The 17,316-nt window shown below is 38.4% G+C and overlaps 1 protein-coding gene across 2 annotated transcripts in view; it reads right to left on the reverse strand.

Annotated features, from left to right (window-relative positions):
• Positions 1-17,316, reverse strand: part of LOC126370576 (limbic system-associated membrane protein-like) — a 189,368-nt gene that overhangs the window by 14,345 nt on the left and 157,707 nt on the right. For both annotated transcript variants that reach the window (XM_050015522.1, XM_050015523.1), the window contains exons 4-6: positions 6,408-6,615; positions 1,585-1,758; positions 303-431 (exon numbers count right to left, since the gene is read on the reverse strand). In XM_050015522.1, coding sequence (XP_049871479.1) covers positions 303-431; positions 1,585-1,758; positions 6,408-6,615 — 511 coding nt within the window. The remainder of the gene's footprint in view (positions 1-302; positions 432-1,584; positions 1,759-6,407; positions 6,616-17,316) is intronic.

The raw sequence follows: 17,316 nt of genomic DNA on the forward strand, positions 1-17,316 counted from the left end.
ACATAGATATAAGTTTGTTTTTACCATGTAAATACGAATGAATGAAAAAGGGAAACAATAATTTACTGATAAAGAGAAACGTCCATACACTGCTAGTCCATGGTAAACATGTGCAACAATTAAGAACTGTTGGCGCAGTTATGAAGGTGATACTCACAGTTCACCAGTAGTAAGATCCACTTGCTGACGGCGGGTGGGACGTGGTTGGAGGCGATGGACAGGAACGTCCATACACTGCCAGTATATGGTAACCTTGTGCAACATTAGGGAGCTTTTGGCACGGTTATGAAGGTGACACTCACAGTTGACCAGCAGTATGATCCGCTTGCTGACGGCGGGTGGGACGTCGTTGGAGGCGATGCACAGGAACGCGCCCATCTGTCTTCGGTCCACGCGCCATAGCGGCAGCGAACTGCCCACGTAGCTCTCCACTGGACATACAAATCTCTTCTATCGTATGGGTTGTGAGGTGGAGTACCAACCTCATCAACCCTGGTGTCAGGGTTACTATTGAGCCGCCAAAGGCCCCTGACGTAGCTCATGTAACGACTACTTACTTGCATCAGTAAGTAGTAACCGGGACCAACGGCTTAACGAGCTTTCCGAAGCACGGATCATCTTACTTTTTTGACAATCAGGTGATCAGCCTGTAACGTCCTAACCAAACTAGGGATCACAAAGTGATTTTTGTGATATGTCCCCACCAGGATTCGAACCCGGATCCTGGACTTCCGGATCGTGAGCCCAACGCTCAACCACTGAACCACGGAGGCCGTTAAACAGTAATTGAATTTTTTTGAATATTAACTTATTTAAAGCATTAGACTTCTGGGGGATTAAGATGGTCACATCAAAGCAATTCATCTAAGAAAGCAATATTGCTATTTGACATTTATTTGTTTGCATTGCGCACATAATTTTATATGCGCAAATCTCAAATTGCAATATTGCTTTCTTAGATGAATTGCTTCGATGTGGCCGTTTTAACTCCCCTGAAGTGGACTAGAAAAGATGGCGTGAAAGATCGGTGGTATATAACCAGTAGTTGGTGGATACAAGCTGAGTAATCTTCATATTAATTATTTAAGAACGACCTCCGTGGTCCAGTGGTTGAGCGTTGTGCTCACGATCCGGAGGTCCCGGGTTCGAATCCCGGTGGGGACATATCACAAAAATCACTCTGTGATCCCTAGTTTGGTTAGGACATTACAAGCTAATCACCTGATTGTCCAAAAAGTAAGATGATCCGTTATTCGGAAGGCACGTTAAATCGTTGGTCCCGGTTACTACTTACTGATATGTATGTAGTCGTTACATGAGCCATGTCAGGAGCTTTTGGCGGCTCAATAATAACCCTTAACTCAGGGTTGATGAGGTTGGTAATTCACAACCCACACGATAGAAGAAGAATGATTTAAGCTATTTTGATATTGTTCGTAATGTTTATTTCATGCCCTTTTCTCGCCTCATTCAATCGAGTCTTATTTTTGCCGTGACTTATTGTACATTCGCCGCAGATGGCATTATCTACATGGCAGGACAAATGGGGAGTGCACAGGCCCTCCCACCAGAGAAGAGACTAACCTTTATAAAAGTCCCTGCCGCCGACTTTCTTCAGCAACATCGGTTCGTGGTCTTCTCTTCGCCACGTAATCTTCGGGGGTGGATGGCCAGACGCTCTGCAAACCATCGTCACATTGTCCATCTCCTGGACTGACACGTCGGCTGAAGTCTCTTCGTTTATGATATCTGGTGGCACTGTCGAACGAGAAATATGACAAATATTTAGCATCCCATAAGCTTACGACTATACCCCAATTGCATACATCCATTGCATGATGAACTAAGTACCCGCGCCTCACCGAGCTTTCCGTTAGTCCAACGGGGTTGGTGGTGAGACGTCTATCAATGGTCGAGCCCACTGCGTTAGAGTAAACTGCACTTAAGATAAATTAATAACTCAAGTACCGGGGCTCGAAACGGAGAGAATCAAGCTGGTGAACCACAGAACCACAATAGTTGAAATATTTAGTTAGTATATGAAATTACATCAATGAGAGACTTTCCAGGCTACGCTCCCCAAAACAATATAGATGGCGCTGTACTTTTTTTTTTTTTTTTTTGCGACGTGGTTATGTGGGACTCCCCGGGTGTCGCCATCCGGTATACCCACTAAAACCCAACGGTGTTCCTCCTTGCCGCCCTGTGGCGGGGATACGGGAACGCAATTGCACACAACCGCGTCCCCGCCGGCGGATGCCCTTTGGGGCCCAGCGCCCATGGGAGCGCGTCAAGCGCCTCCCCCTCCGCCGAGGGCTGCCCAGAACACTTGGGGAGCCCTACAGCACGAGACCTATGTTGTGGACGGCGGTCCCCCGACCACCGTCCACAGGTCCCAGATGGCGCTGTACTGATTTTTCTTCGTTTAACCTTCTAATTTCATAAATGGCCCCGATCCTTGCAGACACCTCCTAATTTTACTTTAAGTTATACCTGTCATTTTTTTATCCGCCGAAAACGAAAGGGACGGATGATTCACAGCTCTTTTAGGAAGATTGAGTAAATGAATAAATAACCCGGGTTAATCAAAAAGGTATCTCGCAGTATGCAAACATAATTCTGTCGGGTTATTGGGCAATGTAAAATTTTTAGACTGTTGTTTTAGACTTGTGAATAAAATTGACGTGTATTCCATTTTTATGCTTGTCGATTACCCGTCCCTTTCCTTTTCGGCGGATAAAAAAATGACAGATAGAACTTAAAATAAATTTTGATGGTGTTTACAGGAATTAGCACCAATAAAAGAAATAATGCATCTTTTATCTTTGTTTTTGAGTATAATTGATGACCCTTATTATTTCACCCAGACACAATCACATGATTCACCCTTATTATTCTGATCAAGATTAAGATTACATAACATACATAAACTGCCTATATACGTCCCACTGCTGGGCACAGGCCTCCCCTCAATCAACCGGAGGGGGTATGGAGCATACTCCACCACGCTGCTCCACTGCGGGTTGGTGGAGGTGTTTTTTACGGCTAATAGCCGGGACCAACGGCTCAACGTGCCCTCCGAAGCACGGAATCATCTTACTTTTTCGGACAATCAGGTGATTCAAGCCTGAAAAGTCCTTACCAAACAAAGGCCAGTCTCACAAAGTGATTTCGACAATGTCCCCATCGGGAATCGAACCCGGACCTCCAGATCGTGAGCCTAACGCTCTAACCACTAGACCACGGAGGCTGTTAAGATCAGCAAGTAGCAATAAAGGTAGCAACATAACACTATACATCATGTGATTCAAATATCAATTATTTATATCCATGCCTCTGCCATTACATTGTATTTTGGAATAATTGTTTATATACCCGAGTAATGAGAAAAAAGGTAATTATCACGTTAAAGCTGTACGACGCCATCTACATTGTTTTTATTGAACGTAGCCTGGAAAGTACCTATTTACTTACAAACATTCGGGATTCGAAAAGAGTTAATGTCTAAAATTAAAAACCTAACGTTAATTTACCTACGTTTAAAATACCTAAAATCTAAGCACCTAATGTTTTAATACCTATATATAACCAAATAACATGAAATATCAAAGATTAAAGTACCCTTTGGACTACATAATATTAATAATCTTTAAAATTTTTATGTTTATAACCAGCTATTTATTAGATTTAATTTAGCAGAGGTCCCGGTTTCGAATGCCGGTGGGGACATATCACAAAAATCACTTTGTGATCCCTAGTTTGGTTAGGACATTGCAGGCTGATCACCTGATTGTCCGAAAGTAAGATGATCCATGCTTTGGAAGGCACGTTAGTCCCTTGATCCCGGTAAGTAAGTAGATGTAACGATATGAGCCATGTCATGAGCCTTTGGTGGCTCAATAACAACTCTAACACCAGGGTTAACGAAGTTGCTAATTCACCTCACAACCCACATGATAGAAGAAGTCCTTATCCAGTTTAATATTAATGGCGACAACATTATTCGATATCTTTAAAAAATATTCACGTTCTGAAATAAAACTCCATTACATGTTAAATCCTGGAGTTACAAACTAAATGAGACGTCTTGAAAATTTTCATCCGGACAAGTAAGTGGAATGTGTGTCCTATTTCATAGCAGAAGAAAGATGCAATATTTTCCAACTGTTTAGTTTCCGCTGTGGCTGACTCAGTACTGAGCTGTTTTTACGATTCTTCGAGTGTATCACTGGCCATTTTGACTGAATCACTCTACGAGTATTTACATAACGAGTCGATGTTGCGATTTGACAAAAGTGTGTCGGGTTTTATTGGCTTTTAACCCGGTCCTGTTGTTCTGAGTTCAGATTCACACGCTTGTTTTAGGATTAAAGCGAGTATATTGTGTTTTAGGATTTTGTTGTGCATAGACTTTGTGACTTTCAATACGTACTATTTAATAAGTAAGCGCGTAAAGAGCTCAGAATACAGAACGAGTTTCGTATTTTATTACTTACTATCTTTTTTACTGAAAATAATTCAAAAGGCGGATGATATTTGAATTCAAGCAGGTACGATAAGCGTATATATTACAAAAGCCGGGACTCTGTTGGAGTTAAACGTTCCACGGCTTTTACGACTTGCAAATTTTAGGTCTTTTACAAACTGAGCTCTATTTGAGTACTAAAATTTGGCGTCAAAGACTCAATACGCTAAAATTTATTCGAATGCGTCGAAATTTCGCCATAAAAGCAATACACCAAAGTTCATTCAATCTAATATCAAGCTGTCAGCAAAAGTTAGTCGTATTCTTTATTAAATTCACCCGAAGTCACAATCTGCGTGCCACAGAGACATTGTAAAAATTTAATATTGGAATCCATACTTCAAAAGTTGCCAAGTGAAAAAAAGTATAACCTCTGAACTAATTTGAGCTGTGAGCGACAAAAGTTGGCACCACCTCCAATGGCGCGGAGAAATAACGTTACCTAACTTTTCTAAGGTGATTTATTTTTCCGAAGAAAATACTTTCCTACCGTTTTCAGTCGAGACGTTTCATTGATATTGAGTTTTGTTCCTAAGTTCGACGTAAGTACTTTGAAATGTTTCAAAGCCGAGGGATCCGTTCTATTCTTAATAAGCTTAAGACTTCCGTTCATTCTACCTATTATACGTTCTAAAAAAACGTTTCTCTGGAGTTTCTTTTAGAATTGTTCACGCTTGAATTCCACCCAGCAAAGTTTGTAATTTGGTTTGTTGCGTTCTAATTTACTTAAGTTCTTTGCGCCCATACACCTTTTCAATTTTACTTTGCAGGTGAGGAGAGTATCCTATTCAATTTATGCGTTCACGTTAAGTAATGTTTCAAGTAATTTGCATGTTTAAGGGAAGGAGGAAGCTTCTAGCAGAATAAAGCTTAAATTTTTATGTTTGAACATATTTTATTTAGGTGTTGATGTAGGTAGGCGTTGTCACCTTTGGGGCTAAATTGCTAAACAAACACAAATTGTTAGTGAAGCCTTGACATTTTAGTACTTACCACGTTCTTAGCATATTTTATTCATCCACTTTGTTGTACCAACATAAATATAATAATATCTTTACAAATATGGAAAATTATGCTAGGAGGATAACCTCCTAGCATAATTCCGATTTTTCAAAGGGTCCGCTAACCTAACCGGAAGATTTGACAAGTCAGGTTTTTTACAGAAGCGCACCTACAGGTTAGGTCACGTACCTCCGAAAATGCATTTCTGGGGTATGTGGGTTTCCTCACGGTGTTTTTCTTCACCGCTGAGCACGTGATAATCATTTGTGATCCAAACACGAATTCGTAAACAAATACGACAATCATAGGTCTGTGCTGGATTCGCACCTGCGACCTCAAAGTGAGACGCAAGCGCTCTACCAACTGGGCTACCACGGTTCCAAACAAACAAATAAATATAATAATATTATAAGATATAATCTAAATAAATATTATAAAATTTAAATATTATAACACAGCTATTCATAATACGGAGCACGGAGGAACTCGGTGGCGCAGCGGTAAACGCGCTCGGTCTGCGATTGTTGAAGTAAAGCAACTTTCGCAAAGGCCGGTCATAGGATGGGTGACCACAAAAAAAAAGTTTTCATCCCGAGCTCCTCCGTGCTTCGGAAGGCACGTTAAACCGTTGGTCCCGGCTGCATTAGCAGTCGTTAATAACCATCAATCCGCACTGGGCCCGCGTGATGGTTTAAGGCCCGATCTCCCTATCCATCCATAGGGAAGGCCCGTGCCCCAGCAGTGGGGACGTTAATGTGCTGATGATGATAATGATTCATAATACTACATAAATATATAAAACTTAATAACAAAATTAGAAAAACTAAAAAAACATTTAAGAAGAAGAAGCATTTAAGAAGCATACAATGTAGTTACTCACCATAGACATCGATGCAGCCAATCTGCCACTTCATGCTGGGCTGCGTGTTGATCTGACACATGTAGCAGCCGCGGTCTTCGGCCCGCAGAGGTCTGATGCGAAGCTGCCAAGTCCTTGGTGAGTCTAAGCTTACGGCATAACGGCCGCCAAGAACCACTCGGTCGTGAAGTGACAGGACTGTTTGGTCTTCCGCTCGTAGCCAGCCCACCTGTTGGCAACATTGAAATGTTATTGGCAATGCTAAAACGTCACCTATTCATTATTTTGAAAGTTTCTTCTCGAAAGGAGACCAATAAGTTTACAATCCCTGACAAAAGCAAATACTGGTGGCAATGATAAAAACGCCTGGTATTCAATGTGTTCCTCTAGTTATTAAATAACTTGTAATGTATACCTACATTGATTTAAAAGATGTGTTGCTGTTGCAGTTTCTTGTCATATCTTCTCCTCAGTCATAACACCTTGCGAAATGACGTAGATTCAAAAATGTTAAGTTGACCTTCAACAAGTTTATATAATTATGATGTTGACGTTGAATAAATGATTCTGATTCTAATACAATGTACTATAGATGAATCGTGTTTCCTTAGGGCTCCGAAACGAGACCCTTCGACTAATTTACTATTAAATACAGTCTTTAGTAATGTTAGTACAAGGTGTCAGTGATACCGTAACGAAAAAGATATTGATAGTCTTGTGAAACTAAAGTGTGTTAGTTTGAGAAATAATTCAACAATTTCAGTTTTAGCATGTAATTCCAATCTTACATATGTCAGAAGTGAAAAGACAGAAGAACAATATCGTATAAAAAAGTAAAAATATTCTTAATAAAAAGATTTTATACAAAAAAGGTTGTAAAAAGATTTGATATCAAAAGTAACCGACAGTCTATTTGTTTGTACTAAAATGGCTATCAGCAAAAAACAACAAATTCAAATCATTTATTATGACACACAGGTACGGTCACGAGTACTAATATGTATACACTTTGAAACCATGTCACATTAACTTTTTTGACAAATTAAACGGTATGTCTCATTAAATGTCAAATATGATAGTGTGAGAGAGTTCTAAAGTGGGTACATGATATTGCTCATAACTGTACAGTGGGTAGATGTTACAAAAATAATAATAAGACCGCTGTGATCTGCCGGTAGGCGTACAATTAAATTTGGTGAGACGAGAAGTTACTTACAGTGTTTAATAATTTTAATTTGTTTCACATGCTAGAAACCATTAAATTCAGTATACGAACACCTACCGTTTTTCTTGTCAGAAATATTCCATTAAGATTTTGAAGTTTTGCTGCGCCGCAATGGAAATCGAACAACGATAATACTGTTATAGAACAGTGTACGTAGCGATTTTACACGTTTTCTCAATTGATGGTGTTTTAATAATTTGCCCTATTATTCAAATTAACTTTAATTAATGGCCTCTGTGGTGCAGTGGTTGAGCGTTGAATCAGAATCAGAATCATTTATTCAACGTAATTATCATGGATAAACTTGTTGAAGGTCAATGTAACATTTTTGAATTTACGTCATTTCGCAAGGTGTTATGGCTGAGCAGAAGAAATGACAAGAAACTGCAACAGCAACACATCTTTTAAATCAATGAGGGTACATTACAAGTTATTTAATAACTAGAGGAACACATTCAATACCAGACATTTTTATCATTTAGGTAATCATTAATCTTATAATAGGCTTTTTTACATAAAGTAAGCTTCACGTGAGCTTTAAATTTGTTCTCTGACAAATTTAAAATATTATCTGGTATTTTATTGTAAAAACGTATACATAACCCCAAAAAAGATGAATTTAATTTACTTAATCTAGAATTTTGAACAACAATTTTATTTTTATTCCTTGTATTGTAAGTATGCCTTTCACAGTTTCTCGGAAGGAGAGATACATTTTTACGCACATACATAATGTTTTCATAAATATATTGACTTGCGACCGTCAGTATATTTATTTCTTTAAACAGCTCCCTTAAACAGTCAAAGAGTTGAGCTCACGATCCGGAGGTTCCGGGTTTCATTAAGAATAATTTGCCATTTCAGTTTTTTTTATTTTAAATTTGGCTTCTATGCAGCTCAAAGCACAATATGGGACTGAAATTATTAAAAAAAAAAAACATTAAAAGTCTGATGAATTTTCCGACAAGAAATTTCACCTGATTTCATCTCTGAATCATAGTCTGAATCATCCCTCAAAATTTTCGTTATGGTGTGTCCATAACATTCTGTATATACTCGCATCACAAAATATTTATGTTTTATGATAGACTGCTAAAAAGTCATAAGTACTGTTGGCAACCCAACAAATTTATTTTTTACTAATATTTAACAATCAGTAGACATTAGTGTGTGTAATAACAGTAGGTAGTGCATTAGTAGACCCACAACATTGCTACAGAAAAAACAAATTCAAATTCGGTGCACTTTGCACCGACTAGGTACCTACTTTTTGGATGTTTAAAAGCTGAAATCTTGGGAACCTGAAATATTCAGAGCACAAGATGACGTCTGACTTTTTCTTATAAATGCGAGCTTCAGAGCGCATCTCAAATGAAATGCAGGCGAAATGAAAAGGCCAACATATCCTTAAAATGCATGGGGATCTCCAAAAATATCCTCGTCTTCATTCCTGCAACTATTTTCACTTTTTGCCAGCACATTTACATCGCGGGCAGAGTGGGTGCCTGTATTTAATTTAGTTCACCCCGCTCTGTAGAGAGACCTCTTTGAATTTTAAACAGTAAGAATTAACGTGAGCTCAGTAAACCAAAATGTTGCGAAATCACAAACTTGCAGGATCTATGTTTTGTTCACAAAATTAAAATTTGCTTTGTAAGCACGTTCCAGATAACAGAATTCTCGGCGCATTTTGTAAGAAATTTAGGTGTTTTAGTTGTTTACATTTAGACAAAGTAGAAATAATTCCACAAAGCGGAATGAATGAAACACTTTATTGCACACACAACAGGTACAGGGAAAAGCTAAAAACGAAAAGTGGAAAAAGGCGGCCTTCTCGCTAAAAGCGATCTCTTCCAGACAACCTTTGAAAGATGATACCATTATAGAGGTTGCACTATCGTACAATTATAGTGCGCAAATTAATAATATATATTTTACATAATTTATATGATCACAATACAATACAAATAAACTTTATTCCACACAACATATAAAACAAGTTTTTTATATAGACGAAAGATACAGTAAAATCTGGCGGCCTTATTGCTAAGCAGCAATTTCTTCGAGGCAAGCAGTGGCAAGAAACATCACAATTTATCAAAATTATCAATGACACAGCAGCAGTAGCAATTAACTGCAAACACACTCACTAACTAACACACACACACACACACATTAACTGGCAGCAGTAACTGTCAGTACTATTCAGAGGCGGAGGACAGGAGTCCTAGTACGACAAGAGGGAAACCACTGCCCTATTTTTCCCTAATAAAGTAGCATGAAGAATGCTAGTGATGCTTAAATTAGTGATGACATGATGTAATAAAATAGCAGACCTACTCATCATCATCATCTCCCTAGCGTTATCGCCCCGGGGGACTCCGCGGGTGGCGACACCCAGTATACCCACTAAAACACAACGGACCCGGAAATCGCCGAAGCATACTTCTGCGAAACCTAACCTAATCTTTTTTTGTCCAGGGGAAATGCTTATCGCATAACTTCCCGCCGCAGGGGCAGCGAGAGGGTTATATTGGGCTCGCATCGACTAAAACCCGACTAAAAACCGGTGTCCGTATCACCGCCGTTATGCCAAGCTGCGGGGACACTTTCGCATTCTTCCGCGGCTTGACGACGTACCTAACTTAACCTAACCTGAAGATTTGACAGGTCCGGTTTTTTACAGATGCGAGTGCCTGTCTTACCTTCCAACCCGCGAAGGGAAAACCAGCCCAATATAGGTTAGATCATATACCTCCGAAATACGTTTTTCGGGAATGTGAGTTTCCTCACGACGTTTTCCTTCACCACTGAGCACGTGATAATCATTTATGATCGAAACATGAATTCGAAAACCAATTCGAAAATCATTATTTATTTATTTATACATTTATTATTACAAATCATTTTTAATATTATGACGTCGTTAAACCCGTATTAACATTGCTTTGGCCTATGCTGGGATTCGAATCTGAGATCTCAAATTGAGAGTCAAGCGTTCTACCAACTGGGCTACTACGGCTACAATATAATATAATATTATAATATAATAAAATAATACACCTACTATGGACAATAAATACACACAGACATACACACACACACACACACACACATACAAAAAAAAAGTAAAAAAAAAGAAAAAAGAAAAAGAGGGGTAAAAGTGTATATATTATAAAATATACACTTATTATATAATTTCATTGCCGTTAGGAAATAAGTCTGCTAATTGATAATTTCTCTTTCGTCTTGTTCAATCCCGTGTCCGCCTACGTAATGGTATATTTATAGGTTCTTCATAACTTTATACTTAAATAGTCTATCTACGTCCAATCGAAGTGACGTCAATTCTAATTCAAAAATACTCATCTGCGAGGAAAATAAAGAAAAAATAACATACATAAACAGCCTATACACGTCCCACTGCTAGATACAGACTTTTCTTCAATCAACTGGAGATGGTATGGAGCATACTCCACCACGCTGCTCCACTGTGGGCGGTGGTGATTTTCTTTTGGAATCGAACCCGGATCTTTGGATTGTGAGTCTAATTCTCTAACCACTAGACCACGGAAGCTGTTGTTGCTGGGATATTAAAAATGTCTGATATAATAAGATCTGATATAGAACAAATCGCCGACTGATGTTGTACATAATAATACAACATAAACATGAATAGAATAGGTGCACTCCCATAGTGCATACAGGGATAATCGCCGTTTGGTGTCACACAACATTTAGAATAAATTGTCTTAAGGGGCCTCTACGTGTTGGCTTCGGCCCCACGCACCCCGTCCAAAAGTCCGGGACTCCATAGACCCGAGATAAAAAACGACATATATGTATAGTATAATAATAATAACATAATTAATATAAATATACCCCAACCGATGTCACTAACACCCTATCCCTTCGTCCACTTCGTAACCAAATTTCATAACTAGTAATGAAAAAAGACTTATTACTTACTTCGAAATTGAAATTACTTTCTTATAATTTATGATAATACTCCTTATTAAAACATACATTTGTATTAAAAAAAAAACTAGAACAGTAGTATAAAAACCCATAAAACAAAAAAAAATGCAGTCGTAGAAACGAATAAAAAGAACAAATAATTATAGTTAAATATCACGTTTAAAGAAGTTCCAAGCTTTTCTTTCTCGGAAAATTCTCGAGTCTTTTTAATTAATTAATCAATAGATCAGTACTCAAGAAAAGCCTCTTAAAATATTTAATAGAAATAGGCAATCCTTGAAACCTTCCAGGAGTGACGACATGAAAAGTTTAAATGTATTTTTTTTATGTATTTCACGTGATGATGCAGCACTAGTACCATTTCTATCGGCAGTAGCCCCAACTGAATATCGATCACTCAATTCTTCTGAATTAAATTGTTTTAATGGCTTCTGACATTGGCCCCGATTCCTGCAGACACCGCCTAATTTTATTTTAAGTTATATCCGTCATTTTCATATCCGTCGAAAAGGAAAGGGACGGATGATTCACAGCTCTTAATTTTAGGAAGAATAAGTAAATGAATGAATAACCCGGCCGAATCAAAAGGTACGTCCCTGGTATGCAATCCGTTTGACGTGCTGTCTACTTAACTGTGTCGGGTTATTGACGGATGTAAAATTTTTAGACGGTTGGTTTAGATTTGTGCTTAAAATTGACGTGTGTTCCATAAATTTTATGCTTGTCGATTACCCGTCCCTTTCCTTTTCGGCAGATAAGAAAATGACAGATATAACTTAAAATAAAATTAGATGGTATTTACAGGAATTAGCACCAGTGTTTCGCCAAATGCCGCAAGCTCCTTTCTATTCCTTTATTGCGTGCATTTCGAGCATTCTGGTACGGTTTCCTAGGTTTTCTTAATTTACAGGCTGGAACATCATTAATAACTCGGGAAGTACTAGCCACTGGCTTGCAAAATACTTCAAACAATACTGTCTCACGAGTTTCAAGCCAGTCGTACTGATTCTCTAAGAATCGACCCTTCATATAATGATGTTTCTTTTAAAGATCAGTGGTTTTTCAGCAATGTATAGTCGTTTCTTTGTCTTCTCTCGTCGACTGAAAGTGCATCCTGTATTTCTTAAGATAGGAGCTCAGTTCACTCGGTTACGTACAACTTCTTTTCTTTGCCATACTTCAAACAAATTTCAAAGATATACTTACATACCTATAAGCACAACAATATTCTGCTAATAAATTCTTCAACAACTCATGGAGAGGTAATTTGAATAATAGTTCGAGTCCGTAGCGCAGTGCTACGAAGTGGCTAATTAAACAAAATGGGGACACGTCGGTGAACGTATTTAAGTAGAATCATTAAAAGTATGGTTTCTTCTGACATATTATATAGAAACCTTTGAGACGGTAATATGGAGGTATATTGACTAAAGCTCGAGATCAAATACATGGTGTTTGCAGGAATCGGGGCCAATAATTATAAGTAACCACACTGTTACTTATAATCACTTACTTACTTACTTACTTACTTTAAGGATCTTGGAGCATTTGTTGGAGCTCATCTGACGTGGATGCGAAAAGTACTATGTCATCGGCGAAACGAAGATTTGTAAGTCTTTTCTCGCCGACGACAATTCCTTTTTCCGTCCATGGGACTGATAGCCGCCTGAAAACTTCCTCCAGGGTACAAGTGAATAGTTTTGGGGAAAGGGGATCACCCTGCTTCACGCCCTTTTCTATTCGGAATGTGGGACCCTGAGATTGAAGCTTGATGGATGCTGTACTGCTACTGTAGACTGACTCCAAAAGCCTTACGTACGTGTCATTTATCTTTTGATTACGAAGAGCTGTGAAAATCGCGGAGTGTTTTAGACTGTCGAAAGCCTTGGAGTAGTCCACAAAAGCTACATACAGTGGCTTATTAAATTCATTCACCTTCTCTATGATCTGGTTCAGTGTGTGCAGATGGTCAGTGGTGGAAAAATAAGGGCGAAATCCGGCCTGCTCTATGGGCTGTTGTAAGTCCAAAGTCCCAGCTATTCTGTTCTCTATTACTTTTATAAATGTTTTATCTATATGGGAAACAAGGCTGATTGGTCGGTAATTATTGATGTCAGACTTGTCTCCTTTTTTGTGAAGAAGAATGATATTAGCATGACAAAAGTTATGTGGTAGTTTTGCTAAATATAAAATACTATTGAATAAATTAGTCAAATGTGGCAGTAATATAGACTTTCCTATCTTTAAAACTTCGGTGCTAATACAATCTTCGCCTGGGCTTCTACAGTTCTTCATATTTTTTAGGGCATATGCTACTTCTTGACCTGTTATAGGACAGATGGTATCAGTACAAGAGTATTCCGTGGATAGTGTTGGTTGCGAGCAGTCAGAGTATAGAGATTTGTAAAAATCTGTGCATATGGTAGTTATTTTGTCTCGGCTATTTTGTTTGTATCCATTTGAGTCCTGTAAATTTGTAATCCACGTTCTGCCCTGTATCGTTCCTTGCTTAGCAGTTCGTAACGATTTATTGTTTGCCAGTGCGGTTTGGAATAATTCTGTATTTACTGTTCTGATTTCTTTTCTTATATTCCGTTTCACTTCCCTATCTAGATTTCTATATGTGTCTGTATTTCTTTCTGCCTGTGTTCTTCGTTCAATTAATAATAATGTGTCTCCTGATAGTCTATTATTCTTGAATCTACGTTGTTTTATTTTTCTACTAGCTGTATCGATGCCAGTTTTTATGTTGTTATATTGAATTTCAACATCATCTGTGTCCATGTTTAAAGAGTCAAAAGCATTCTTTAGTTCTAAATTAAATTTTTCAATATTGTTAATTAAAAATTGATTTTCTATTTTACAAAGCTGTTTCCTGAATGTGTGTAGTCTATGAATACGAAAGTTGAAACTGATTCTTGCTCGAAGCGGGCGATGATCAGAGCTACACTTAATTTTGTTAATTATTCCAACGTCTTTGATGATGTGTTTGCTGGACGATAATATGTAGTCAATCTCGTTCTTTGTTTGACCATCTGGTGATACCCAAGTCCATCGACGTTGAGGTTTTTTGGCAAAAAAGCTATTGCTAACACTCATCATTTGTCCAAAGGCTCAAGGTCTGCCAAAGAGCAATGGAACGCAGTATCCTAGGCGTTAAACGAATCGACCGTGTGCGAAACACTACACTGCGATCCAAAACGGGTATCACTGATGTAGGGAAAAAGTCCGCCAAACTGAAGTGGGACTGGGCCGGACACGTTTGTCGGATGCATCCGGAGCGGTGGGCACGAGTCGTTACTCACTGGATACCTCAGGGCGGGCTTAGGAGTCGAGGCAGACCGCGTAAAAGATGGTGTGACGACCTCAATGCTTATCGCAAGGATTGGCCGGAGATCGCACAAAGTCGAGAGGAGTGGAAAAATCAAGGGGAGGCCTTTGCCCAGCAGTGGGATCGTATAGGCTAAATAAGATAAGATAAGACTTACTTACTTGGCCCCGATTCCTGCAGACATAATCGATAAGTTAATAAATTTCATACATTCATAGTACAAGGAAGAAGATTATGCCATTTTGAAAATTATGCCAGGATTTCGCTTGTCTAATAGATAACACGACAGTGAAATGCATTACGAACTTCTCGGGCTCTAAACCCTACCCAAGAGACGTAACATAATCCGTAATCAACCTTAGCAGTTCTGCGACATAATCCACTAAGCAATATTACCCTATCAAATAATTATGTACCAATTAGTATAAGTTCCTGCCAATATTTCTTGACCTCCAGATTTCACAATCTAAACCTATAGACGCGCGGAAAATAAAAATATATATTTAAAAACAATAAAACCCGGCTACGGAAGAATCACACTAAAAAGTATGAACCAAGAAAAAAGGATACATATTCCTTTGGAATTCTTCCGAATAGTGATGTTTAGGGGACAGTCTTTGTCGTATGCCGTGGTAGGCAAACTCTTAGGACAGATTGGCATTCGACCACAGCCATCTCCTAAACTTCACTATTCGGAAGAATTCCAAAGGAATATGTATATCTATTTTCTTGTTTCATATTTTTTTAGAGTGTGATTTTTCCGTAGTCGGAATTTAGTTTTTAATATTTTTAATTATGCTCCGTGCTTCGGAAGGCACGTTAAGCCGTTGGTCCCGGCTGCATTAGCAGACGTTATATAATAACCACCAATACGCACTGGGCCCGCGTGATGATTTAACCTCTCATATGCCGAGATACCAGACACAATAGATTTTACATTGTGTCTGGTCGAGATCCGCGTTCCGGCGTTTAAGGGGTTAAGGCCCGATCTCCCTATCCATTCATAGGAAAGGCCCGTGCCCTAGCAGTAGGGACGTTAATGGGCTGATGATGATGATGATTTTTATTTATATTATTATTTTGGGGTCTTATTTACTAAGATAATGTATTACCAATACGAGTTTTGTGCAAGATTTGGAAATAAAACCTTTAGGAACATGTTTAAGCAGTTATATTATCAATTCGACGTAGTTATCTAGTAAATACAAGCAAACTCGCAAGTATTTAAGCTAATATGTATATATTTGTAATATGCCAATTAAGCCCTTTCATTTGATAACCAACACAGTAAATACGATTCGAAAAAAAAAACATTATTTTTTTTGCCGCAGTATAAGTCCTTTAGACGTCATAGCCTATAACCACCGGACAATCAAGACACTTCTAATGACACTTCATTACTCAAATTCTGACATATAGTTTAGAAGTTTGGTTGGAACAGACGTGCACATACATACATATTTATGTATGTACAAAGTAGTCAAACACATAACCCTCCTTTTTGCTTCGTCGCAGTCAGGTAAAAATAGGTAACACTCATAATTATGCAGTATACACACATAATGAACCAAAAACATCATTAAAAATAAGGAAACGGTTTATTAAATCATATATTATATTTGGAGCATTGCACTCTTATGGAAGTGAAACGTGGACTATGACACAGAGAGACAAAGAGAGGTAAGAAGCGTTTGAGATTTGGTGTTGGCGAAGGATGGAGGGTATAAGCTGGACTGAAATGGTGTCAAATGAAAGAGTGCTGGAGAGAGTTGAAGAAAAGAGAACCATATTGAAGACTATAGAGAACCGGAGAGGAAATTTATGATTGGCCACCTGATACGACACGATTCATTTATAACAAACATTATAGAAGGAAAAATTGAAGCGAAGAGAGGAAGGGGTAGACCTAGGATAACATTTTTGAAACAAATAAAAGAGAAGGTGCAGGTCGTATCGTATTGGAAGGTGAAGGTTTTGGCGGGAAGAAGAGGAATGGCCATTACTCCACAGATAAGAGCGCAGCTCTGAAATAGAGAGAGAAATACACAGAATGATTCAGTTGTAAAGCTTCAGGCTCAGATTCGGAATGGTCTACGAGCCTTGTATTTGTAAATAACACTTTAAAAAAGATTCATGGAAGAGCCACCAGATTAAGGTGCTTTCAAAAACTCACCCTATTATGTACATGCAGAATTCATTATGTATATCAAACTTATTAATTTGACTCGTTAACCTGATCCCAGTTCAAGACCAAATTTATCACTAAAACATTTCGTGGCTGACTTTGCAAACTTACGTATCTGCAATTTTCTGCTAAAATAATTTATGTATTATTGAAAACAGCATAAGGTGGAAATCTGATCCGCCAAAAATTTTAGATAACCTTCTATTATCCT

Source organism: Pectinophora gossypiella, chromosome 11, assembly GCF_024362695.1.
Source record: "Pectinophora gossypiella chromosome 11, ilPecGoss1.1, whole genome shotgun sequence".
Classification (NCBI taxonomy): Eukaryota; Metazoa; Arthropoda; class Insecta; order Lepidoptera; family Gelechiidae; genus Pectinophora; species Pectinophora gossypiella.